The sequence below is a fragment of the Ambystoma mexicanum genome, chromosome 9 (assembly GCF_040938575.1).
Source record: "Ambystoma mexicanum isolate Mex_15411 chromosome 9, UKY_AmexF1_1, whole genome shotgun sequence".
Lineage (NCBI taxonomy): Eukaryota > Metazoa > Chordata > Amphibia > Caudata > Ambystomatidae > Ambystoma > Ambystoma mexicanum.
This window is the reverse complement of record NC_090931.1, coordinates 1,062,516,794-1,062,543,582: the sequence shown is the minus strand read 5'-3', so window position 1 is coordinate 1,062,543,582 and position 26,789 is coordinate 1,062,516,794. Positions and strand designations below refer to the sequence as shown.

General features: G+C 46.5%; 1 protein-coding gene across 2 annotated transcripts in view; it reads right to left on the bottom strand.

Annotated features, from left to right (window-relative positions):
• PLA2R1 (phospholipase A2 receptor 1) overlaps window positions 1-26,789 on the bottom strand; it is a 1,951,179-nt gene that overhangs the window by 372,006 nt on the left and 1,552,384 nt on the right. For both annotated transcript variants that reach the window (XM_069616352.1, XM_069616351.1), the window contains one exon: window positions 25,402-25,570. In XM_069616352.1, the coding sequence (XP_069472453.1) occupies window positions 25,402-25,570 (169 nt within the window). The remainder of the gene's footprint in view (window positions 1-25,401; window positions 25,571-26,789) is intronic.

The following is a 26,789-nucleotide window of genomic DNA, read 5'->3' as shown; positions in this document are numbered from 1 at the left end:
GCCCATAATGTTTGGTACTGTTCCTAACCCTGACACAAAACCCGCTTGGAAGGGGTCTCTTCTCTAAGTTCGATGCCCAATTATTTAAATCTCTAAGTACAATATGATTAAAGATCTTACCCGGGGCATCGAGCAAGACAATGGGCCTCATTACGACCCTGGCGTTGGACCATGGTGCTATTAGCACCACGGTCCATGCCGGATTCCGCCATGGTGGATGGCAGAATTACCGCCCAATACAAGGTTGGTGGGGCGGTAATTCCCCATTCACCATGGCCCCTTCCCCATTCCCATTTTTGGCCCATAGGGCACAATGGGAATGGGGAAGGCGCTAATTACGGCACCGTAAATTACAGTGCCGTAATTAGCACCAAGGTTCCTTAGCGGGTTGGACTTTAACGCCTGCAAAAAGCAGGCGTTAAAGTGTGAATCGGGCGTTAAGGGTTTAATGGCGCCGCAGCCTTTTACGGCGTCATTAACCCCTTAACGTCAGGGTCATAATGAGGCCCAATAGGTTTATAACTTGCTGGATCGGACCTGTCGCCTTTTTGTAAATTGGGAGAATAATTGAATGTTTCCATGAATCAGGGATCAATTGTGTCTGAATAATATTTGAAAAGATGTTATACAATATTTCAGACCAAATTTCCGGGTGTCATTTTAACATAAAATTTGAAAGCCCATAAGGACCCAGAGCTCGAGATGAACTTGCCTTGTTGATGAAGAATAAAATATCTTGTTTATCAAAAGTTAAGGAGAATTTTTCTGTTAATTGTAGCAGTATTTGTTTGCTCGGATTCGAACATGGCATATATAAATTTGAAAAATGTGTCACCCAGGCCTGTTCTGAAACATTGTTGGAATGTTGGATTATTCGATGGCCTATAGTTGTTTGGTTGATTATCGACCAAATTTGTGACGTGTTCTTTCTTGCTAACACGCTCAACATTTTAGAGCTATCATTTTGAAATAAAATTGCCTTGTGTGATCTTAACCAATTCTTGTAATTTGTCCTTAATTGAGAAAGGATAGCGTGTCTTGTGTTGGGCGGAAGCTTTAAGGCTTGTCGCCTTTTTAAACAAAGTGCTCTTTTTGCAGCTTCCACTTCCCTGTCAAATACATGTAAAGTGTGAGTCCTAAAAATCCTGGACTTATTTGTTTTATGTTGAAAAAGTTGCATTACTTTATGATAAGGAGTTTGCAACTGGTGATCTGCGTTTACATTACCGGCTAGCTTTGCATTAAATTGGTTAAATCTTTTTAGGGAAGTTTCATTCCAACATAGTCTGTTGCTACCGGAGTTAACAGTTACAAAATCCAGCGTGTTAGTAACTGCTTGGATGTTTAATAATTCAGCTATATTCCAGTGCATTGAGAGGATGTGATGATCACTTGAATTTGATGGATTAATTTGAAATTTGAAAACATCTGAAATTAGAGATTGATTTACATAAATGTAATCAATTATTGCCGAGGAATTTACCTCTGTGCCACGTTGGCTGTGGAGGAATGTCATCTGCAAATGAACCATTTAGCATTTGGAGATTATACATTTCAGTAAAGTGGTCCCAAAGTAACAATCTATCACAGGATTTGCTTTGATCAAAGTAATGTAAATTTAAGTCTCCTGTTATGATGACATATCTAATAGTCTTGTCAAGATCCACCAGGTGCATTAGGAAATTCATGTCTCTCATAAATATATGATCCAAAATACCAGCAGGGTTCCAGTATGCGTTTATCAGGGCATATGTTGAGTTACCAACCTTTAACTTTATCATCTGCAGAAAGGGATTTGGAGATGACCAATCTTTAGATTCAAATAATTGATCTTGTTTGACAGCTATAAGGAGCCCTGACGTTGGGCGCCCATGGTTTATTTTTTGGGCTAGATTTAGATGTATATTGTATTTGTCCCAAGTCGGGACACTGGTGAGCCATGTCTCTTGAAATGTGACTATATCAACGTTATCAAGGCTTGGGTCAACATTATTTAACAGATGACGGAACCCTCTTGTATTTCAACTAGTTAGAGAGACACGAGTTTGCTGCTTAGATTGGTCTAGTTAATGCACATTTTGATTCAGATGACAATTACAGATCTTTTCGGAGCCATCTGTGGAGCCCTGGATGGCAGTGGTGGCAATATCCCTCCCATGAGTAACTACTGAAAGTGAAGGATTTACTGCTGGAATTTTAGAGGGGAGGTGATTCACTTCAATAACGAAACCTAAATCATACAACTGATTTTTAGCTGACCATATGGTATTAACAACCCCTCTAGAATTGATCCACAGTTTTACCATGGTGAGTATGCGCGCATCTTCGAACTCCACTAATTGAATGTCAGCAGAGTTAATGTCTTCCAACTCAGGGATTTCCGCGAAGATGGTGAGAATGGATTTGCGATTTAAATCATATTGTACATTCGGAGGTTGGCGACAAGCAATAATCAATTAATGTAACGCTGGACGTTTTAAGTCACTTTTGAGTGTTTTCTTGCGTTGTAAAAGATCAAGACTATTCTTAATGAGGACTGGATTTGTTGTTGCTTCTTTGTCAAAAGAGTTTGAGATGGATGTTTCAATCAGCCATTGAAGTTCTGGGACCAGCGCTGCAATAAGATTTTTTCCTTGAAGTGCAGTGCTTGTTTCGGACACTGGTCCTGCCGTTGTCGGTAATGCAGCTAAACGTGTCTGAAAGATTACCCTGGTGCAATTGAGTCCATGGGATGTTTGGGCCAACAGTTGAGCATTAGATGACTCAATTTCTGCCTCAAGAGCTTGACGAAGATTTCCAATTCTGTTTGGGACAGATGTCTCATGTCCTTGCAGATGGGAAGTTCTATTTGAGTCATAATGAGTGAGATACTTTTGCGCTGGTTGCGCTGATATATAGGCATCAACCGCATGCCGAATCTCCTTTCTGCGATCTTCCAGGGTCTGCTGTGAAGATCCATGCAGAAAGGTGTCTTGATTAGTTTGTTTTTTAGATCCTTGTTCTGTAATAGATGGAGTGTGCTCTGTGCTATTTGTAGAGGTAACCCTGTTATCTTCAGCAAATTTCACATGATGGTCAGTGAGGATGGAACTCATCTCATGTCCACTATTAGCACTGACGAGCCAAGGTTTGCAGATGATACTTTCTGGAAATTGTTTTTGATGCCAGAGAAATGCCTTTTTGCGGAGCTATTAAGGATTTAATGAACCGCTTAGTCGTAGAGGTGCAAATATTTTTTGATGGAACCATATTTTTGGATTTTTTCCTGTTTATCAATGAATTTGCAACCTTTTCTAGCGAGAGATTGGAGCAAGAGTCAAAAGCAACAGCTTCTTTCTCAGGAACAAGCAGCACTGAATTTGCATCTAGTTTTTGACTTGCGTTCATGAGTTTGCCTTCCTTGGACTCAATCGAACTCAAAGTTTTAAATTTACCAGTGCCAAGTTTTATTTGTACACCATGATCTGATTTTACATTCTGATTTTGATCACAGTGATTCTTCAAGAATATAGGGGCAATAATTTTAGTGACCTTAATAATTTAATCTGCCCCGTCACTAACTGAAGATGGAGAGTTCTTTATTACAGAGCCCTTTTTGAGAAAAATAGTGGCTATTTTTAAATTCTGTCTTAAAGGTAATGGTGTGAGTCCTACGGTTTGCTCAATGATCACTTTAATAGTTTGCAAACTTGTCGATGTCATCAAAGCTGTTTTCTTTTCCCTCTCCATATCTTTGTTGAGAACTGCCTCTTGATCTTGTTGATTAACTTCAATCTTATTCTTAGAATTTTTTCGAGTTAGGGATTTTTCCTGCATTTCATTATTGCAACTTTCTCTCGTAACCTTTTCTTCCTTCTTGACTCTCTTTTCCTTTCCTTCTTACCACCTGCCGACGAGATTCGAGGTGGGCAAAAGTCTTGTTCTGGGATTTGATCGTCATTATTAACTGCAGGAGCAACTGATGGATGTGCATCTATGATGATCTCATTTGGACAGTCAATACTTACATTGGCCAATATTCGAAATTCATCGAGAATTGATTCAGACAGGGAAGTGTCGTCTAAAGGTAGGTTTTTTTCATCATCAGTAGCTTTGATGAGTGGATTCAAATCATTGCTGGCCGAATTTTGTAAGTGATGCAGAAGTTCCTGAAGTGTGAGACTGCTGGTGTCCTCTAGACTATTTTTGAGGGCCATGGATCTCTGTATTGCAGAGAGATCCGTACCTTGTTTTGCTGATTCCACTTTAAGTTCTTGTATTTGTTGCAAAATATTGGTGTTAATAAGATTGCAACATCCAACCATCGCACCATCCAGAGAGGTGACCTCCTTTGTTAATTCAAGAAGGGAGCCAGTTTATAATTGGACCTCACCTTTCAACAATTCGAAGACAGTTACTAAGGAGTTCAAAACATAATTAAGTGCACTTAGTGTATGTTCAGAGGATCCAGTGTGATTCTGAAGAGGTTCGGCTTGCGAGTTCTGGTCTTCAGATGGAGTATGGGACATTACCATGTTATTATCTTGGTCAGAAACTAGAGAATCCGGAGGTCCATCCAAATTGGAAAGATTTAGCTTCTCCAAGGGATGTGCACTTATGTTGGAGTTCGGTGATGTTGACGCAAAAGTGCTCCGAATGATCGGGGATTCTCCATGAGTTATCAGCAGAGTAGCTTCATTATGAGTTTGAAGTGGGAGAATGGAAAAACAGGCTCCCGTCCTTCCCCTCTCACGCCTGGCCTAAAGGATCACGGCCCAGACACCCGCCACGAGAAGAGTTTGCCCATCTACCAGAAGACCAAATACCCTGGTACAGGAACATACGGATGTGTCCATCTGCCTGCCCAGCAGCCCGCCCTGCCCCTGCCGATACCTGCGGCACGGATCAACTAGACTAAAACCTACACGTCGTTAGAGATGCCATGACGACCTAGCCAACCGTCAGCACACCTGTGCCAATATACACACTGGACACTCCCGCACCAATCTACACAAAGAATATACTCAGTGCTATGACGTAGGCGACAGACATACTCACGGACGTGCATCTTTATTATTTTCCACATAGGCTCTCAAAATGCAGAAACGCAAGACGCATCATGAACTCATCTAAAGAGCTTGCTTACGCTTCTCCTAAACCCAGGTGCCATAATGAGAAATATAACGAAGACACGATACTGGTCATAAGACAATATGATACTATAACCTAAAGCGCCTGTGCACCAAACGGTTCCACCTATACACCAGGCCTAAGTAGGCCGCAAGCAAGAGCTCCCATGGACGTTAAAAGAACAAGAGTCAGGTTGCTGATCCTGCAGAATGAGCCTGGCGAAAGCAGACAGCCAAGGTCGTAATGTTGCAAACCCACATTCCAAAAGCAGACCATCAATGGCACGATGTTGCAACCTCGCACGCCGCGCACCAACGTTAAAGTCACACCTGCAAGTTAAACCAGGCACACAGTGGAAAAACAATATTAATTGTGCAGAATTCTGCCTCAAACACGGTCCCACCTCACGTGACCAAGCCGAATCTGACAGGATGCCAAGCCCAGGAGAAAGAAGGCGTCTGGATCCCTCGTTACAAGACACAGGCAGATACACTTAAAAAGCTCAATGGACATCTGCGACAGTGGGAGTAGTCGGCTTTCCAGCTCATGAATAAGTCCTCACATTGTCTGCACGTACTCATAGTGAAACATTGTTGCAAATGACAGGTACACCGAGAGCTGGGAACAGCGATGGTCCCAGGCTGGGAAGCTCGCGGGCGCACCAATCAGAACATGGGGCTCTTATCACTGACTCCATTAACATTAACCAATCATCAGGAGTCTTCATGTAACAATTCTCATGTATGTTATTGTAGGGACAACCCAGATATATCACCTGACTAACCCTTGTCCACTAATATTGTTCTCTATACGTATGCTATACTAACCCTACTACTCGAGCAACCAATTAAGAGTGGCGATAGGTTTTTTGCTAACTTTCTAAGGTGACGCAAGTAGCGCGTCATACTAAGGTAAAAAGGGCCTGCGAGCCCCACGATTGTGTGTGTGTCAGGACGGACGCGTACGATCCTTGACCCATCCCTGCCGTTTTTGTATAATAAACAGCAGAGTCACCTTGCTTCTTGTGTGTGTCTCATACTCTATCTCTTCTGGGATATACAGGAGGAGTTGGGGCCTCCCTGCCCGGAGGTCTGCGGACGGCCCGGCCGACCCCGGCAGAATTTTCCCCCCCGACAAGTTGGAGGCACTGCTGAGATCTGTTTAAGATCGGCATTTTTTTTATTTTTGCTTTTTCCAGGCACTCCGGTTGCGAGGAGGCCCGGCGGCGCGGCCCCCTCTGCCGTCGCCCCCTTCTCAGGACTACAGGACCATCGCGGAGCTGCGAGAAGACCGGACAGCGCAATCCGGATATTGGCCCTCGGGAGCCGGTTGAGAAGTATCCCGCCCGCGGTTGGCGAGTGTCCAGACGTAGTCCAGACGAGGGGAGGTGACGAGCCGCTTGGAGGGGTGCACGCAGTCGAGCGGCCCCGCATCAAGAGAACTTGGTGAGCATGCCACGCACAACAAGCAATGTGAAATTGTGACGGAGGGGGGAGGAATTAAATACGGAAGGGGGAGGTGTTACACAGGTGCGCGGCGAAGGTTTGACAATTTATTGTTGGAAATGGAATGAATGGTAGCAGAACAAGTGCGAGGGCAGTGGGCTATGTTACGCGAAGGGAGGGGGCGGAGCACGAAAACATCACGTGCGGCCGCTCGTAGACACTGATTGGCCTAGGTCGCGACTACGTGTAAGGGTGTGTGTGTGTGTGGTTTCCTACGATTTGGCATTTATTGATCAATGAGTAGATGAGGATCCCTATTGTTCGGGCAAGACACTCGATAGGTAGTTTCCCTGTAGGCGGTAGCTAGTTAGTTGCCCAATACGGAAGATAATTGGCTGGTTAAGCCCTCCTGTCGAGGGGCGTATCACACGCGAGGCGACGCAGCGTGCGCAGTCCAATTATATTATTGATTTGATTACCTTGTTCCAGGAGTGACAGGAAGACAGCTGTAAGGGTAACGGGGGTAGATTGCAAGTGTATTTTGAACTTAAAGAATATATGAAGAACTTACCAGTAGCTCGAAAAGGTCGGTGACGTCACCAGTAGGGCTTTCATAGGATATCGCGAACACAAGGCATCTCCGTTTTGAGAGTGATGGGGAAGAGAAGTGTGGTAAGGGAGTGGAAACGGAGATAAACGGTAAATGAGTTGATCGGGGAAAGGCGAAAGAGGGAACGTGGCTGCGCACGGAGAACGCCGGCCACGGCAAGTGTAGAAGGGGGAGGAGCACATGAAATTAGGACGACTGTATAAGAACGTCATAAGGGGGACGCAGCCGCAGGGGGCTACGTGCGCCTCGGCCGCAGGGGGCCGTAAGGGTGTCGTATAAAGAAAATAAGACAGGAGAAAATGTACAAATGTAACATACTATATTTTTTATAATTTTCCTTAGTGGACTATCGTAAGTCCCCAAACTTACGGGGCCAGGTAACGATATAAGGCTGTATATTGTAAACTACTAGTGAGATAAACTGCTACAAGATAGGGGAAGGGTAGCAAGTGGAGCGCTACTATGTCATACGGGACAAGATCGGGAGGGTGGGGGAACACCCTCACTACCCCACTACAACACATATGCACAACACTGCCACCCCATAGGGAGAAATTGATTAAGTATAGCATAGAATGGACCCAGGGGACGGATAACAAAATGCTGACACCGTGGCCGCCTAATGGTAGCTTCGATCCATATGTCCAACATTCATTATTAAACCATCTGCACAATACATATAAAGGGAAGAAGTTGGCAAACCACGTGGAGGTGTTTAACTTATGGAGGATGTTCCAGGGGTCCCGACCAGGACCAAATGGAATGTTCACTATGGGGGAAATACCGGAAGACAAAGAGATTAAGGAGGAAGGAGAGGATGGGAAACAGGGGAGTGAGGACCAAAAGAACATGGGAAACAGAGGAGAGGGAGGAGAAAAGAATAATAAAACAGATGAAATAAAACAGGAACCGAGCAACGATATACCCCTAGCAAAGGGAGTGAAAACAGAGGGAAGGGGGTTGTACCCTTTAAGAGAATTAGGAGAAATAGAAAGAGGACAGTTAAGGGCGGCTGAGGGATACTCGAACCCGGGATACAGCCCTCCACCATATGTAGCTCATAGGAAGGTGCCAGCAGGGGAGGGGTGGACCGGAGAAGACCAGACTGTGGAAATAGGAAATGATGAGTGGGTAGCTGCACAGATATTATTAAAATTACGAGGTTCATTAACAGGAGAAGAGAAGGAGGTAGTAAAGAAAACAGAGGAGGATAATGCCAGGGAGAGTGAAATGAGGGGGGAAGAGCTGTTAAGAGAAAAAGGAAGAGATTTTGGAGGAACGACTAGAAAAATTAAGGGATGAGCAGAATGAATTGATCAAGCAGCTCGAGAGAGAAGAGAGAGAGAGAGCGAGGAAAAGGAAAGAAGGTAAGAATGAATTGGAAAAAATAAGGGAACGAACTGAGGAGCAAAGGAGAGAAGCTGAAAGGGTAAAAGCAGCAGTAGAAAGGGTATCAAGAGTAGTGCTGCGAGAAAAGAAAAGGGAAGAAGAAGAAAAAGAAATGGCAATGTGGAAGAGGAGGCTACTATCAGAAACAACTAAGAAATACGAAGAAGGGAGAGTGTTAGAGAGTATAGTAGAAAGAGAAAGGGTGAAATGGGAAAGGAAGAAAGAGGATGAAAGAATATTGGAACAGATGAGAAGTGAAGTGATGGAGGCATTAAAAAGGAAAAGGGAGGAAAATAGGGAGGAAAATAGTAGGGAGATGGAGGAGAGAAATGAAGAAGAAAGAGAAGATAGGAGAAGGGAGAGTGGAGCATGGGGGGATGTATGTAGAAACACAGAAGTAGCAACAACATCAGCACAAAGGGGAGCGGTTGATGAAGGAGGAAAAGGAGAACTGGACCTAATAGACTTACAAACAGTAACGATCAAGGGGAAAAAGACCGAGTGGGGGTGCCGTTTATGACTAGCTTTTGTAGTGAGGAAGAAGAAGGAGTGGAAAAGGAAGGAAGAAACAGTGAAAGGGAAAGCTTAGATAAACTATACATCACCCGGACCAACACAGACTCACCATGGATCAGTAGGAGAAAGGAGGAGCTGGGGAGAAGTGAGGAGGGAGAGCAAGGAATAGCGGAAAGACAGGCACATGAGGCCACACCATCCCCGTCACGCCCTCCCCCATCGCACCCTACATGTTCAACCACCTCACGCTCGTTACGCAAAATAAAACTAGCGCCCTTCACAGACGAACTGACACCCTATGCATGTCGGCTTAGAGACCTCCCTAGTCGCAGGCAGGAAAGACGAATACACATGCCCACATTAAATACAGGAAATGATGGAAGAAGGGGAAAAGATGGAGAGGAAAGAGTTACGAGCAGGGGAAATATGGACGAAGTTGAAGATGTAGAAGAAAGAGAAGAGGAGGAAGGGTGTGAGGACTCGATATTATGGAACACAAAGGGTGAAACAAGACATAACTTAATGCCACTTTTGGAGAGAGGAGGGGTTAGACCACAGTATGTCCCTTGGAAGCATACCGAAAATATAAAATGCAGGCTCCCATCATTAAGTGGAGGTGCGGGTAAATGGATATATGAAATGGAAAAACACACCGCAGGACAGAAACTGGCAGTAGGAGATGTAAAGGGCCTTTTAATATCAATATTAGGGGATAGAGCGGATGACATTTGGAAGAGAGCGGGCTTCCATGGGGTAACAATAACAAACACATTGCATGATGGGGCACCATTCGCAAACTGCAGACATTCACTATGGCAGGCACTGAGGGTACAGTACCCAGACACATCAGACATAGGAGCAATTACCTCCCGCAAGATGCGTGAGAACGAAGATCCTGTTGATTATATCCAGGAAATCCAAGAGAAGTGGCGCATGGAAACTAGAGAACAATGGGATAAAACACCAGCAATATTTTACCATATACTGGTACAAGGGCTCCCAGAAGGAGTTCAGAAACAACTAAAGAAAGTAGTGGGAATGGAAGCAAAACCATGGCCGGAAATACAACTGACTATAGTGCATCATTGCAGGACATGGCAAGGAAAAATGAAACAAAAGGAAGAGGACAGGAAAACGGAAGAGGCTAAACTAGTACAGAAAAAGCTTCCTAAATATACAATGGAAGGAGCACTAATAACTACACCTAAAACAATGACCCAAAGCCCCACACAAGTAGTGGCTGCACAAGATTCGTCCCAAATGCCACCTTCACCGGCTATAACACAACAGGCACCGCCAATACAACCATACACGACCAACATGGGGGGAGGACATACAATGGCAGGAGCTGGGTATTATAATTATAACAGGGGGAGAGGAGGAATTATGAGAGGGAGAGGATACGGATATAGTACCCAACAGCAGGTGGGAGGACTAAGAAATTCCTACCCCACAGGGCAACCAGTATACCAGGACAACACAGGGAGCTTTCCATGGCAGAGTAGGGAACCACTGGTGTGTTGGAGCTGTGGACTATTGGGGCACACGTCACGCACGTGTAGAGTTAGACCAGGAACACCATCATGGAGTGATCAGGGACAACCAAGGCCCTCACAGGAACAGCAGGGCCTACCACAACAGCAGACGTTGCAACAGGGAAATGAACAACAACAACAATTAACACAACAACAGCCACAAACATATTCACTGCCACAACAACAGGTAGCGATGACACAACAACCCCAAGCACCGCAAACACAACTGGGTAGGGTGACAGTTTTGGGACACAACCCTTATACCGGAAATGGCCAGTCGTTGTACCCTCAATAGGACAGCCCACAGACGGCCTTGGTGTGTCCCATCCTGTCAGTAACACCTAATAGTGCGGAGGAACCACGCATAGAGGTAACGATAGGTGACAAAAAATTATCATTCCTTGTTGACACCGGGGCGACCCGGTCTTGCATAAGGGAAGGTAAATTCAAGATGTCAGGTGAAGCCATGAACACCCAAGGATTCTCTGGGGCTAGAGGGTTGGTTCCCTTTACTGATAACATTCCCTTATCTATTGGAGATTATGATCTGTCAGTTCCACTTCTATATTATAGTGCCTCACCAGTAAATATACTGGGGAGAGACATAATGAACAGGTTGAATATGACGATCTCCTTTACTGAGGACGGCATAATTTGCTCTACTCCAGGGATTAACATGCTCACAGCACGACAGATTATGCAAGCATACTGCGGACAGACAGCGATTAGGGCGGAGCCAGTAGATGGCGAACTATTTCAGTATGGAACAGATATGGCAATTGCATGGATGCCAGGGATAGAAGGGAAAATATGGAGGAGGCCAGCAGCTTATCTGTTCAGACCAGAAACACCTGTTAATGAACTGGAAGGAAAGGTGGTTCTAATGGACATTGAGAGCATTATTGCAACAGCTGATTACATTGCTTTACATGCCCAAGACAAAGAAGGAAGAGCATGGAGGGCCGTGATAGCATTAGCAGAAGGATGTAGGCTCACCCAGGTGTCAGATGAGGAGCTGTTCTCAGATGAAAAGGAGGAAGGTGAAATGGTGTTTATGATGAGTGTGGAAATATGGCTAAGTGTGGCTTACAAACAAGTAGCGCAGAAAATTGCAATGGCACTTGAGGCACCCGCATGCACCCCAGTCCCCTTCTTTAAGGAGGATATGTCAAAGGTACCCACATCATTGTGGACTACTGGCCCCTATGACGTTGGGTGCATAAAAAGTATAGGGGGAGTAAGAATAAAATTGAAAAAAGCTGCAATACTCCCCAGAGTAAAACAGTACCCACTATCAAAAGAGGCAGATGAGGGCATATATGAAACCATAACGGCCCTTATAAATAATGGTATATTGGTCCCCTCAGAATCACCATGTAACACGGCTGTGTACCCAGTGCGCAAGGCTAAAGGGGGGTCTTGCCGCTTCATACAGGATCTCAGGCCCTTGAACAACATAGTAGAAGCGGAATATCCCGTAGCAGCAAACCCGGCCACAATATTGTGTGGCATTCCAGCAGAAGCATCACGATTTACGGTGATCGACCTTAAAAATGCGTTTTTCTCAATACCACTACACCCAGACTCACAAGATCTGACGAGCTTCACTTACAGAAACACAAAGTGGAAGCACACCAGATTGCCACAAGGGTATTGCGAATCACCCTCAATTTTCAATAGAGTCATACAGATGGATTTGGGTAACATTGAAGTGGAAAGCACAGTGTTGCAGTATGTGGATGACATAATAATTTGCAGTACAAACAAAAGAACATGCAGAGAGGACTCCTTAAAGATGTTGACAATATTGGCTGAAAAAGGTTACAAGGTAGACATGGAAAGGATACAGTACTGTCAAGAACAGGTACTTTACATTGGTCAATTTATATCCCAACATGGAAGGAAGATTGCACCACAAAGAGCACAGGCCATTTCAAACACTCCAATGCCACAAACTGTGAGGGAACTGCAGCAGTTCCTGGGGCTGTGCAACTATTGTAGAGCATGGGTGTTTGATTATAGCTCGTACATAGGACCCCTGCTTGAGGCGTTAAGGGAAGCTAATAAAGGGGAGAAAAAGCTGGGGTGGACGATGGAAATGAAAGAGGCTTTTGATGAATTGAAAGATCCGATATCAACTGCTCCAGTACTGGCATCCCCAGACTATGAGCGACAATTTTTTATATTCTCACATTGCGATTCAGCAGTAATGAAAGCAGTGTTGGCTCAAAAAACAAGCATGGGCTACAAACCAGTAGCATTTTACAGCGGCCACTTAGATCCTGTGATGTTAGGCCACTTCCCTTGCGAACAAGGTCTCGCCGCAGCTGCTTTTGCTGTGGAAAAAGCATCAGCAATCACCATGGGGTGCCCAACTACACTATTTGTAGAACATGCACTATTTGCGATATTGAATAAACCTAAATCCACCCTAACCACGCAAAGAGCATCAGGTTATGAGATCATTTTATCCAGAGCTGAACTATCAATTGTTAGATGTAGCACGGTCAACCCTGCAAGGTTCCTAGCAGAAGTAATTGAGGAGGGAGATTATGCCCATGACTGTACGCAAATAACTGAAATGTACTCATGTACTAGAAAGGTTGAAGAAAACGCACTAGAGGGAGGTGAGCTCTTGTTTATTGATGGGTCATCAACTATCGATCAAAGGGATGGTGTAAGGAGGACTGGGGCTGCAGTGGTAAAAATGATGGAGGTACCGGTGTGTGTGGCAATGAAATGTGTACAATTACCACAGCATTACTCCGCTCAAGCAGCGGAACTAGTTGCACTGATCTTGGCGTTGAAGGAAAGTTTTGACAAACGGGTGACCATATACTCCGACAGCGCATATGTTACATCCACTGTCCACTCAGGGCTGTCGAAATGGAGAAGAAGAGGGTTTAGGAGAGCTGATGGCACTCCAGTGCAACATGCCCTCTTATTGGCTGAACTAATTGAAGTAATAAATGACCCCCAAGAATTAGCTTTAGTAAAATGCACCGCACACACCAATGGTGAGGACCACGTCTCGAAGGGGAATGCAGCAGCAGACGCACATGCGAAGTATGCTGCATACTTTGGTGAGATATGGAACCCCCCAGAGTCACAGAGAGGGAGAGGGAGGGGAATGGCTAAGGAGATGTTGATAAGAGAAGGGTACACCCATCTCCCAGCCACACAGATTATGGAGCTACAAGCAGCTGCACCAATGGCCGAAAAAGAAATATGGGTAAAAAGAGGATGTACAATGTCACCGACCGACGCACTATGGCGCCAGGGTGGCACTGGAAAGGTTGTAATACCATTGGCACTTTTGAACACCGCCCTGAGCCAACTACATCATCCAGCCCACACAGGCAAGGAAATAATTGCAGCACGAATTAGGGAAGACTGGTTCTGCCCCGAGTTAAATTCTCATGTGTCAAATTTTATCAGTAATTGTCTCACATGCCAACAGTTTACGGCCGGCCATACTCTAAAGGTGATAAGAGGTACTATACCCCGGCCAGAGGGACCTTTCCGGCATCTCCATATTGACTATGTTGATATGATCAACATATGTCAAGGAAATAGGTATATGATTGTAGTAGTATGCCCATTCTCTAGGTGGATTGAGGCAGGGCCCTGTTCACACCCAGATGCATTTAGAGCAGCTAAATTCCTAGTGAGGGAGGTCTTCCCAAGGTGGGGAGTGTGCGAGGTGTTAAGGTCAGACAATGGCCCACATTTCGCAAACGAAATGTTCCAGCACATCACATCCTTGCTGAACATCAAGCATAAATTTGCATGTGCATACCACCCACAGGCCAACGGCATATGTGAACGCCTGAATGGCCTATTAAAGGAGGCAATCGCAAAGATACAGCAAACAACAAAGAAGAGTTGGTTATATTGCCTTCCATTAGCCCTATTTGAGCTAAGGAATAGACCAGGGTCTGACCACCACCTCACCCCTCACGAGGTGGTTACCGGACGTCAAATGCGCCTTCCCCTAACGCCAACGTCAAGAGCATTTACCGACCACGAAAGCACAGCGAGTGTTCTTGGTGATGAAATGTACCAATATGTGTCTTCTTTGATTACTAGTGTAGTGTTTGTGTCTCAACAGCTCGAGCGCACACGCGGCGGGTCTAACAGCAATCAACAAGAAGACGCGGATAAAGAACTGGAAAAGGAAGGACTGTGTAAAATTGCGAAAGGTGACCACGTACTACTTCGCAATTTCAACAGGAAGTGGAATAGTCCACGATTTACTGGCCCCCATCTGGTAGAGGAGGTATCAACGAGAGCAGTAAAGCTACAGGACAAGCGTGCCTGGAACCACCTACACGATGTAAAGATCTACAAACCCCAGACCCGCCCCAGCGCCATCGACAGGTCCATTGGGAGAACAGCAACAACATCACCAACGGAGGAAGAAAGTTCTACCACAGCCAACGGCCCAAGTGTTCCCATACCCTGTCACTCCCCAGACTCCCCAGAGACAATAACTGAAGAAGAAAGGGGTGATCCCCATACTGCCCACCCCATGGTCACACGCTCAAAGAGTAAAGATACTTCCGCCAGTTGAGCCCAAACCCCCTGCCCACCACCCACTGACCCTACCCCCATTGCAATAATACCTGAATTGAAGGACATTGTCTCACACACGTACACATGTAAACACGTGAATGCTTTCTTTTCTTTTCTCTCGCACATGCAGGAACTGCGTATTATTGTACTGCTAAGAAAATAGATAACTAACAAATTCACTGCCCAGGAGTAGATGGTACCCTCAGACGATAACTACCCAGAAGAACTGTCACACCAATTTGTATATGAAATAAAAAGGCCAACGTACCTGAAAAGGAAAAGGGTACGTGTTTACTACACAGCATTCCTCTTGGCCATAGAATACTCAATGCCCCACCTCCACCCATACTTGCCTGCCCTAAGAGATAGATCGCTTAGATTAGCGTGGGAACAGCTCTTCGCCTGGGCACTGAATGACTATTTGATAGGGAGAGCTTAAAAAACAACAACTAACATTTAATAACCAGCATATTGAGAATTTTCAGGCGGGCAACTCTAACGTCGCAAGAATACGCTGCCGGACTGCAGCAAGGTAAGAGCAAAATGCCGGTGAAATTAGCATGTGTAATAAAAATAATAGGGATTTTCATGATCACCGGGTTCTTGGCTGCCTCTGTATGGCAGTACAGCTGTGCTATCAATATTATTGCTGTACCCAAACCTAACCCACCCCCATCCCCAGCTGCAACAGGTGTTACATCAGGTGATACTAGTAAAATTGCGCACAAACAAAATAGAGTTCAACGCAGCACATACTCAGATAATAAAGGTATTGACAATTATATACAAGATTCAGCACACGTCTCAAACAACATATGGTACCAACACATGACCCGCATTGGTAAGCAGACAACAGAAGACAGCTGCTACGTTTGCTCATTAATACCATACGCCATGAGCGCTTCTCGAACATTTGTTGCCACAGAAATAGATGAAAAGACAGCACGATGCATAATATACTTGGCACTGTTCCAAACGAAAGGAAGATTTTAAGGGACAGTGGTGCATATGGTGTGGAAAACACGAGACTCATACCCATACGAAAACAACTTCCTCAAGACTTATTTGAGTTACCACAAGAGCAGTTTACATGCTGAAGCATTCAGATACATAACAAGTGGTCCTGCAAAAGGGGAAACAAAGAAAGTAACACTGCAGTATTTACCATGTGATTGGTACGCCACTGAAGTTCCTGGTAAACTAGGATGCTGGGAGAGGCCACTGGTGACGATAACGGGGAAGGTGTACTTGGACAACAAGTGGGAAATAGGAGTGATTGGCAGCAACATGGTAACAAAAGAAACTATTTCAACTATCGATGCACACAACCACAGATGTTGGACGACTTCGATCAAGTACGTGCCCATGCTCACGTGGATAGAGACGGATGAAGACCCAATAACAATACTGCCGCTGACTGCGCCCAAGGTATGCTACCAACATAAAGGAGAGGTGGACGTAGGATATAACACCAACTGTGCAAGCGTGATGGAGTTACCTGAGGGGGGAGCGGGAACAGCCGTGATAATGGACCATTACTGGGCCTGTGGAGAAAAGGCATACCACACACTGCCCCCTCTGTGGAATGGTGTATGCACGATGGTGCACGTCAATGTACCATCACTAGTGGTACCCCAGAAGCATGTGAATGTGGCGAACTTTCCCAAAATGGATGAAGGGGACAAGAGAAAGAAGAGATCTGCACCACCTCAGGAGGAGCCAGGAAACAGGACCAACGGCAATAATACTGTCCTAAATAGAAGGAAAAGACAAGGAGAACCTCTGACAGGAAATTACCTATGGGGAAGGTCGGAAACAGCACTCACTTCAATTCCGCCAGAACACAGACTATTCAGCAGAGCAGCAATGTTCTTCTCCTCAATAATCCATCCGGGACTGCAGGCTTACGCAAACGCAAAATGGCTCCAGATAACTAGATGGGAACTAATGATGACCATCAATTCTACAGTAAATGGATTCAACGCAATAAAAGAGGAGCTGCGAGCTATAAGGATGGTAGCACTTCAGAACAGATATGTATTGGACCTCCTCACAGCCATGGAAGGAGGAGTCTGCGCAAAGATAGGACAATCATGCTGCACGTTCATTCCTGCCAACGATGCTGACAACGGTACACTGACTGAAGCAGTTTCACAATTGGCCCAGATGCACTCCAAAATGATGGATGAAAGTAAAGGCGTGAAAAAGGATGAGAGCTGGTTTTCGCTATTATGGTCATGGATGCCATCTTGGCTGTCAGATGGACTGAAAATTATAGTTGGTTGTACTATTTTGGCTGGAGCTACACTGATCATAATAAGATTTTGGAAGGCCCGGAAGGCACGCACCACTGACGAATTGCTTGAAATGGTCGGTATGCACCCATTGCTGCCAGCAGATGACGGCCAGCACACAGGCATAATAATACAAGAGAGAGAGAAATTGCGCAACCAGATCATCACCAACCACCTGGACCCACCATCGGTGAAGATCGAGAACCCAAGAAATCCCAGGAGTTACATAGGGAAATGGGTATACTGTACTCCTGGAGGAACATGTGAATATATGTATTGGTCATTTGAAGATCATGTTAACCACTATGGACATTTAGGAGGAATAACTAAGATATGGAGAGTAAGAGGAGATAACGAAAAGGATATGTTTGTGGTCGACAAGTCGACCAGAGGGGGGACTGAAGTGGGAGAATGGAAAAACAGGCTCCCGTCCTTCCCCTCTCGCGCCTGGCCTAAAGGATCACGGCCCAGACACCCGCCACGAGAAGAGTTTGCCCATCTACCAGACGACCAAATACCCTGGTACAGGAACATACTGGTGTGTCCATCTGCCTGCCCAGCAGCCCGCCCTGCCCCTGCCGATACCTGCGGCACGGATCAACTAGACTAAAACCTACACGTCGTTAGAGATGCCATGACGACCTAGCCAACGGTCAGCACACCTGTGCCAATATACACACTGGACACTCCCGCACCAATCTACACGAAGAATATACTCAGTGCTATGACGTAGGCGACAGACATACTCACGGACGTGCATCTTTATTATTTTCCACATAGGCTCTCAAAATGCAGAAACGCAAGACGCATCATGAACTCATCTAAAGAGCTTGCTTACGCTTCTCCTAAACCCAGGTGCCATAATGAGAAATATAACGAAGACACGATACTGGTCATAAGACAATATGATACTATAACCTAAAGCGCCTGTGCACCAAACGGTTCCACCTATACACCAGGCCTAAGTAGGCCGCAAGCAAGAGCTCCCATGGACGTTAAAAGAACAAGAGTCAGGTTGCTGATCCTGCAGAATGAGCCTGGCGAAAGCAGACAGCCAAGATCGTAATGTTGCAAACCCACATTCCAAAAGCAGACCATCAAGGGCACGATGTTGCAACCTCGCACGCCGCACACCAACGTTAAAGTCACACCTGCAAGTTAAACCAGGCACACAGTGGAAAAACAATATTAATTGCGAAGAATTCTGCCTCAAACACGGTCCCACCTCACGTGACCAAGCCGAATCTGACAGGATGCCAAGCCCAGGAGAAAGAAGGCGTCTGGATCCCTCGTTACAAGACACAGGCAGATACACTTAAAAGGCTCAATGGACATCTGCGACAGTGGGAGTAGTCGGCTTTCCAGCTCATGAATAAGTCCTCACATTGTCTGCACGTACTCATTGTGAAACATTGTTGCAAATGACAGGTACACCGAGAGCTGGGAACAGCGATGGTCCCAGGCTGGGAAGCTCGCGGGCGCACCAATCAGAACATGGGGCTCTTATCACTGACGCCATTAACATTAACCAATCATCAGGAGTCTTCATGTAACAATTCTCATGTATGTAATTGTAGGGACAACCCAGATATATCACCTGACTAACCCTTGTCCACTAATATTGTTCTCTATACGTATGCTATACTAACCCTACTACTCGAGCAACCAATTAAGAGTGGCGATAGGTTTTTTGCTAACTTTCTAAGGTGACGCAAGTAGCGCGTCATACTAAGGTAAAAAGGGCCTGCGAGCCCCACGATTGTGTGTGTGTCAGGATGGACGCGTACGATCCTTGACCCATCCCTGCCGTTTTTGTATAATAAACAGCAGAGTCACCTTGCTTCTTGTGTGTGTCTCATACTCTATCTCTTCTGGGATATACGGGAGGAGTTGGGGCCTCCCTGCCCGGAGGTCTGCGGACGGCCCGGCCGACCCCGGCAGAATTTTCCCCCCCGACAAGTTGTTTTTCCCCCAAAAATGATCTTCATTTTTTTCTGTATTTTTGTTGTTTTTACAGTGAATTCAAGTCCCTTCTTCCAGTTTTCAATCAAGGGAATATGATGTTCGTTTGTTGTGTGTGTTTTAATTGGGGTAGAATTAGTTGACTCCAAGTCAATTTGTGCTGCAATTTGCTGGTTCGCTGCGTAAGAGAGAGGATGACTCGCAGCAATTGCTTGAATATCCATCGATCCATTATTGGTGCAGGAAGTCGGGGCAGTAGGCTCCTCCCATTCGGGAACCCGAAGGTCATCCTCAACCAGATTGCTACGGAGTTTCATCACTTGTGTATGCACGTGTTTATAGTTAGAACATTTTGATGGTTTATCGTGCTCTACTATTTGGCTAAGCGGGTAAGTTTCTATTATTAAAACAAATCACTTACTTTCACTTAATAAGCCGAATCAAAGGAATTTAGATCCCCCAGTCTTCGGCAATAGGTAGTATGTTATTATTATGGCTGGATTAAACAGATTTGAAAGGCTAAGCAATATGCTGCTCCAAGGCAAAAGCCCGCAGTCACAGAATATTAATGTTAAAGAAATGAGTAAGTGCCAGTTTCCAATGATGGATGAAGAAACGTTTAGGTTGTACTGAAACAAGTAGTATGTGAATGTGCACGTAGAGAAAGTCAGCACACAGAGTACAAGGAGATGGATTAACAAAGGCAATCTTCACCTTTGTGTTCTCACACAGTTCCCAAAACGGAGATGTAAAAGGTGACAAGTTAATGAGAGACAGTGATTACCTGGTGGCCAAGGTGTAAGTCCTGCAGTGAGTTGTCTGATTTCCCGATATCACAGGAGCAGTTTGGTGAGTCCTGATGCCAGCGCCTCTCAGAGCCAAAAAGCAGCAAAACAGTCCTGGCAAAAACAAAAGGCACCACCCTTTACTCCGCGGCCGGGCTTAACGCCGCAAGGGTGGTTGGGGCTGCTTTTTCAGTGTGGATGAAGTCACGGGACTGCTCACGTGAGCGCCGATGGGCTCCGCCTCCTCCAGGAAGCGAGCACGGAACGGCAAGAGTCCCACAAAGACTCGCAGCGCCGATCGAGAATGGTGCCAAAAACAAACGTTCCTTGTGCAATAACAAACTTCCTTAGTGCGAGAAAATGCAGGCCCTCACCCTGGAGCCTCATTGACAGCCATTTGGTGACCCTGTACCGCCTCTACAGGAAGACCATAACTGAGCTGCTCTCCACAATACAAGATGACAAAGGGAGCAGGATGAACATCCAGACAGCTTTGATCCCACCGCTGAAGCTAGTGTCTGTCCTACAATTCCTAGGAACTAGCACCTTCAAGCACTGTGTGGTCATGATGCACAGCATGGTACATCCCACATTTGGGCAGTGTTGGCCCAGGTGGTGGATGTCCTCCTGCAGCATGTGCAATGCCACATCTCACTGCACTCCACCCCTCACCCAGGTCAAGGCCATGAAGGCACAATTTTATGCCATTTCCCAAATGTCAAATGTGATTGCAGCCCTGGACTGTACCCATGTTGTGTTGGTGCCCCCCAGGCACACAAAGCAGTGTACCATAACCGAAAGCATACCACTCCTTGAATGTGCAGGTGACCTGCAACCCCAACCTGTAGATCACCCACTGCTGTGCTTGCTACCCTGGTCCCATCCACGATTCTATGCTCCTACGGAACAGCACAATGCCAGGATACATGGAGAGGCACAGAGGACAACGGACATGCACAGTGGGTGAGTATAACTGTTTTCACGCATGCGATGGGAAGCACCGGACAAAATGGTGGGATGTGAAAAACTACACAAAGTATGGCATGAAAAGCGAATGCAAAAGTTGCACCTCCCGCACCAACGTCACAGTACAACCCAGCCCAGGGAGCATGCACACATCAGAAATGCCCGGACAGAGAAGCCGATGGACACATACAGTAGCATTTCCAAACACACACATCACTACAGGTACCACATTGCAACATGCATAATCCAAAGCAATGCAAACAAATTGCCACATCACATCCCACAACAGCAACCCTGACAGTACCACAGCTATGTACACATGTACACCCAGCCCGCAATGCCGACCCGCTGGCCCCCAGAAGCCGAGGGAGGGCCAATGGAAACCCAGCATGCCACAAGTATGAGATCAATACACTGCCACAGGACAGACACCATGTCAGCTTCACATGTCACTGACAGACACATTACGTAACATCTGCTGCAAGGGAACAGGGTGCATGTAAAGTAATAACAATGCATGATTCAAGTGACACAGAATGCACAGACATTGTACAGACACATGCCACGGAATGAAGCCCCATATGCATGAACATGACGTCCACTGCCCTGATACTGTGTAGGGCCACCAACACACATTACATTGTGACTAATGGATGTGCCTCCCCCATGCAGGTGACTCTGCATACCCACAGCTGCTCTGGCTAATGACGTGCGTGATCCACAAATACTACAGGATATTACCTACAACCACGCTCACAGCAGGACCCCTGTGTGCATCGAGCATACCGTCGGCCCCGTAAGGCACGCTACCACTGCCTCAACCGTAATGGTGGAGCCCTGATGTACACTCATGAGAAAGTGGGCAGAATAGTGCTTGCATGTGTCATTCTGCACAAAATCTGCCTACAGAGAAATGTGCTGTGCCGGTAACCCCTGACGTGGACATGCCACCCCTAGAAGATGATGATGCCGTGCATGTGGCAGAGGCAAGTGCAGAAATTGCCAGAAATGATGTGAGGGATGGGAGACTGGCTCGGCAGGGACTGATAGACAATTTCTTTTGAACCATTCACATGGCACAAGCCATACACCACTGTGTGACATTCACTTCCATTAATAAACACAACAATGACACAATCAGGAATGTCCTCGTATTGATGAAGTTCATCAGTTTTAATGAAACAATGTGCACTAACTATCCCCTCTCCCTCTTCCCACCACCAATTCATCAGCACAGGCACTCAGGGCAAAATGTATTTCAATGTTATTTTCATAGCCTCTGTCCCCCATGCCAGTCACTGGTGATCTGGGAACCAATTGGCGCTGGCACTGGCGCCTGAGTCTGCTCGGTTGCGACCCCTCAGTGGGTGTCATGGAACCTGAGCGTATCGGCCCAGGCCCTCAGATGTGCTGCAGTGTGACCTCGGTACTCTGACGGATGGCCTCTGAAAGGGCTCAGACGCCTTCTGACTCTCTGTCCATATACAGTCAGGGGAGCACTACTGGCAGCTGCTTATGCCCAGTTTCTTCACATGGCTCACAAAATACTCCGTGTGGCCTCTTGCAGGCAATCAGGGATTGCCTGGAGGTGTTCTGGAAGGGTGTGCCCAATGGCCTCCATCTCCCTTTGTCGCCTCTCCATCTCGTCCAGTCTCTGAAGGATGGTGTTGCTTGGTGATGTGTGCTGAATTGAAGGGGGGCTGTGCAGTGGCTCTGCACTGTTGGTCGGTGATTCATAGGATGGTGTGTCCACTTCCACCACAGGTGTCTTGGCACGCTGGTGGCAGTGAGGGCGCTCAGGGGTTTCTGGCCCTTCTTCATGCTGTGATACTGGGCTGATGTGCCCCTGTGACTCGACAGTGACCCTGCCAGGTGTTGTGTCCTCGGTGTTGGACACTGCAGCTGCGGGAGTGGGTGCAGTGGACTTGGAGTTGTCCCTGGTGTCGCCATAGGACCTGCGGTTCCACCTGCAGGCTTGGCCTTGCTGGTCGTGGTGTTTCACAGTGGTCCATGCACCTAGGCATAGCTTCTGTGCGCCTTTGTGGGGTGATGGTGGTGTCTGACATTGAGGGCCTGCAGGCGCCACTTTCAGATGGGCCTGCCCTACGTCCTCCTCTGATGCCTCCGTTGATGCGTGAGTGCCTGTAGGGATCATAGGAAATGTTGTAAGGATGCAAGACACATTTTGCTATGGTACAGAGTGGGACCCTACACATTCGGGCATGGTTGGTCTGGGGACATTGCATGACATTGCATGTGGGCATGGCATTGCGGGGATGGTTGCAGAAATGTGTATGTGACACATGGCCAGGTGGCCTTTGGCCTGTGTGTGGGGAGGGCAGGGTGTCCATGCCAGGGCAGCTGATGTATGGCATGCATGCTTGTGGTCCTTCATACCCCACATCCCCTCCCCAGGTGGCACACACCTTGTGCGAGTGGGTGTGGTGGCTCCGTCTATGGAACTGCTCTATGGGGCGCTGCTGTGTACAGTGATTGGCTAGCTGCTTCCATGTCAGTGTAGGGGAACATGTACTTTCATGTGGCTCGTCTGCTATACCAACATGAGGCAGGCCAACTGGGCCCACAACATGTTGGTGTGTCTGCTGCACAGTGTTGTGGTTACTCACACACCACAATCCCACTGGCACAGGGTGCATCAGGATCAGTGTGGTGTGCATGGCACTTGGATAGGTCACTTGCCACCACTTCACACTGCTGCAATGCTCAGGGGGCATGTGGTGCCCTGCCTATGGCTGCTGTGGAGGGTGCGTGATGTGGCACCTTGTCACTTCACCCTGATCAGATTCACCTTCTCTGCTGCTGGGTCTGCTGACATGTGTCCCTGTTCACTCGGGCGTCTTGTACTAGGCTAACATTTGTGCATGGACTTGTGCTGGAGGTGGGGGCCGACTCACCTCCTGCCTCCTGGCTGCTGTCACCCGCCTCCACACCTCCGACTCCCTCAATGCCCTCCATGTCAAGGACCGTGCTGAACTTTTCTTCCCAGGCAGTCAGGACCAGTGGTTCGACAGTACAATCTCCAGTTGCCTGTGACTCCTGGCAGTGTTGAGACAGGAGTCCACGCACCCTGACTCTGTGGTCATTCCAGCGCTTTCTACAGTCCTCCCCATCATGGGGTATGCCGGACACTGCAGTCACCTTCTCCCTGATAGCATGCCAGATGGCTGCCCTGCACTGGCCTGATGTTTTTCTCACCCTGCTGCCGTACAGTTCCTTGCAGTGGGCCACAACCTCATCAGTGAGGACCAGCAGTTCTCCCTCACTGAATTTGGGTTTACGTTGACGATTGCAGGCACCTTGCCTCGGGTCCTCTTGTGTAACATTTTAGCTGTCTTTCAGATCTGGATGGCTGCAGGAAGTGGGAGATTCTAGTTGGATTGAGCTTTTAAAGATGGGCGGCGCCATGCTTCCCATTCCGCGGGAGTGGAGCGTGCGTTCACGCCAGGTTGTGATGCAGCGCTAATACCCCGCTGTACGACCCGGCAGTAACGCTAGTTCTGCTCGGCGGAAATTGCACGGAATACCGCAAGACTCGTAATGAGACCCTGAGTCTGTAAGTACTTATGTGTGGGCAAATGCCTTTTCAATTAGTACCCACCACTGTCCTTATCTGAGGTAGTGCAAGTCTTTCCGTGTTGACATGCCTTTTCGTTTCTATGAATGAATGTTAGCATCGGGGATTGAAAATGAGTGTCTGCGAGTGGGTGGCAGTGTATGTAGGTGGGTTGTAAAGACTGCATGCCAGTCTCTGTGAGCATGCATGGCTGAGCGCGAGACACTTGGGTAAGAGCACTAAATGAAATATTTCAGATCATGATGAACCGTTTCTGTTTCTGACTTTTTCCACCCTCGTCAATCTCTCTATCATGCTCATTTCTCCGTTCCTTTCAATAACTTTCAACTGTTTGATTGCTCAGTGCACACTGCTATGCTAATCACTTTTAAAGTATATTGCCTGTTCAACCAATTTCTTTTTCATTTTAATAAAAAATGTGTGATGCAAGTTTTGTTTCCAATTTAAAGACAATATGAATAACATAATACACCAGGTTAGCGCAAATGATGATCTTTATTCAGATTTTGAGTAACTATCAGTTTCATGGGAGGCGTGCCGCCTCTGCTGCCAGAACCTTTCGATGCTATGCATTACGGAACAGTATATCAAAAGAAGGCATTACTCTGGGATGAACTTACCAACCAGCACATGGCATACTGCTCCACGCAAAACAGTTTCACACTCATCGGCGCTCCAGTCTCCGTTTGTATCGATGTAGGCACATTCCCCAAGTGCCGGTGAGCCCTCATCCCGCCAGGATCTTAAAGCAGAGCTTGTGCCATCTGACCACCGAAAGTCAGACTCTTCCTGGATCGGAAAATAGGAAATCCGATTCAGCTTCTTGCACTAGACAAACCAATTCAGAATACGTGTACAATACTTTCAATTACCTTTATTAATCTTTTATAACGCGTTTAATACCAAAGACCAGTCTCTAAGTGTCTTCACAGATTTCGAGCCTGTGTTGCTCTATGTTGTCTAGCTTCCACGACAAATGCGTTGCCTCTGTCCTCCCGGCCTACACAACTTTCTGACAGCCCGCAGCTGACCTCACATTACTGACACAAGAGCCTTTAAGCTGTATGATGTTCTCAATGTGCCCTAGAACATTGTTTGATGTTCATTTCAGAGGTGCAGCCATAAGCTAAAGATATTGTTGCACCAATGGCTACTCGGATAGTGTAATGTTTTTCCTTCATTGCTTACTCCAGTCCAGCAGCTTTATTGCCAAACACTTAACAATCAGAAAATAATTGTAACTTTCTTTCCTTACAATGAATTATTTCTACAGCATCCATACATCACTGCTGCAAAGCCCTGGAGAGCGGGATCAAGACCAGAAGACATTTATCTCTCCAGTGCTATGCAGTGACATTACAAAGGCTACACAGTGAATACTTTGGATGAGCATAGTGGTGAAACATTGCCAATGTAAGCATTTTGATAGAAGTGAGCAGTAATAGCCCCAGTGCAGTCACATCTTGACTATGCCAACAGCTTGCAATTTGGGCTTGCAACAATCCTAGTGCATTACTTCACATCTTCCCGTCCTCGGACCTAGATTACCTCTGAGGTCCAGACCCTCAGAATGAACATGTGTCATGGCCTATGATGCTGGCGCAAATAAGGGAACCTCACTCTACTCCTAGCCTACAAAAATTCCCTTGCTGCACTCACCTCTGCACTTGAATCTAACAGCTCCCCCTACTTCACAAAATTAATATCTGCTCTTTGCAATCACCCCAACAAATGTATATCAAACTTCCAAACCAATATCCATTGCATCCCCCTTTCTGCGAATGACTTTGTTCACTACTTCTCCTCTACAATTTCTAAGATTCATGACAGGCTCACAGCACTCCTCTCTCTCCTTCCCTCAACCTCCTTTGCAGCGCCAAAACATTTTGCGCTCCTGTCGGTCCGTTTCCTCTCCAAACCTTCAAAGACTTAAGGGCTCATTACAACTTTGCCGGTATTCTGGCAGTAAACCTGCCAGAATACGGGCAAACTGTATTAGCGTTACTGC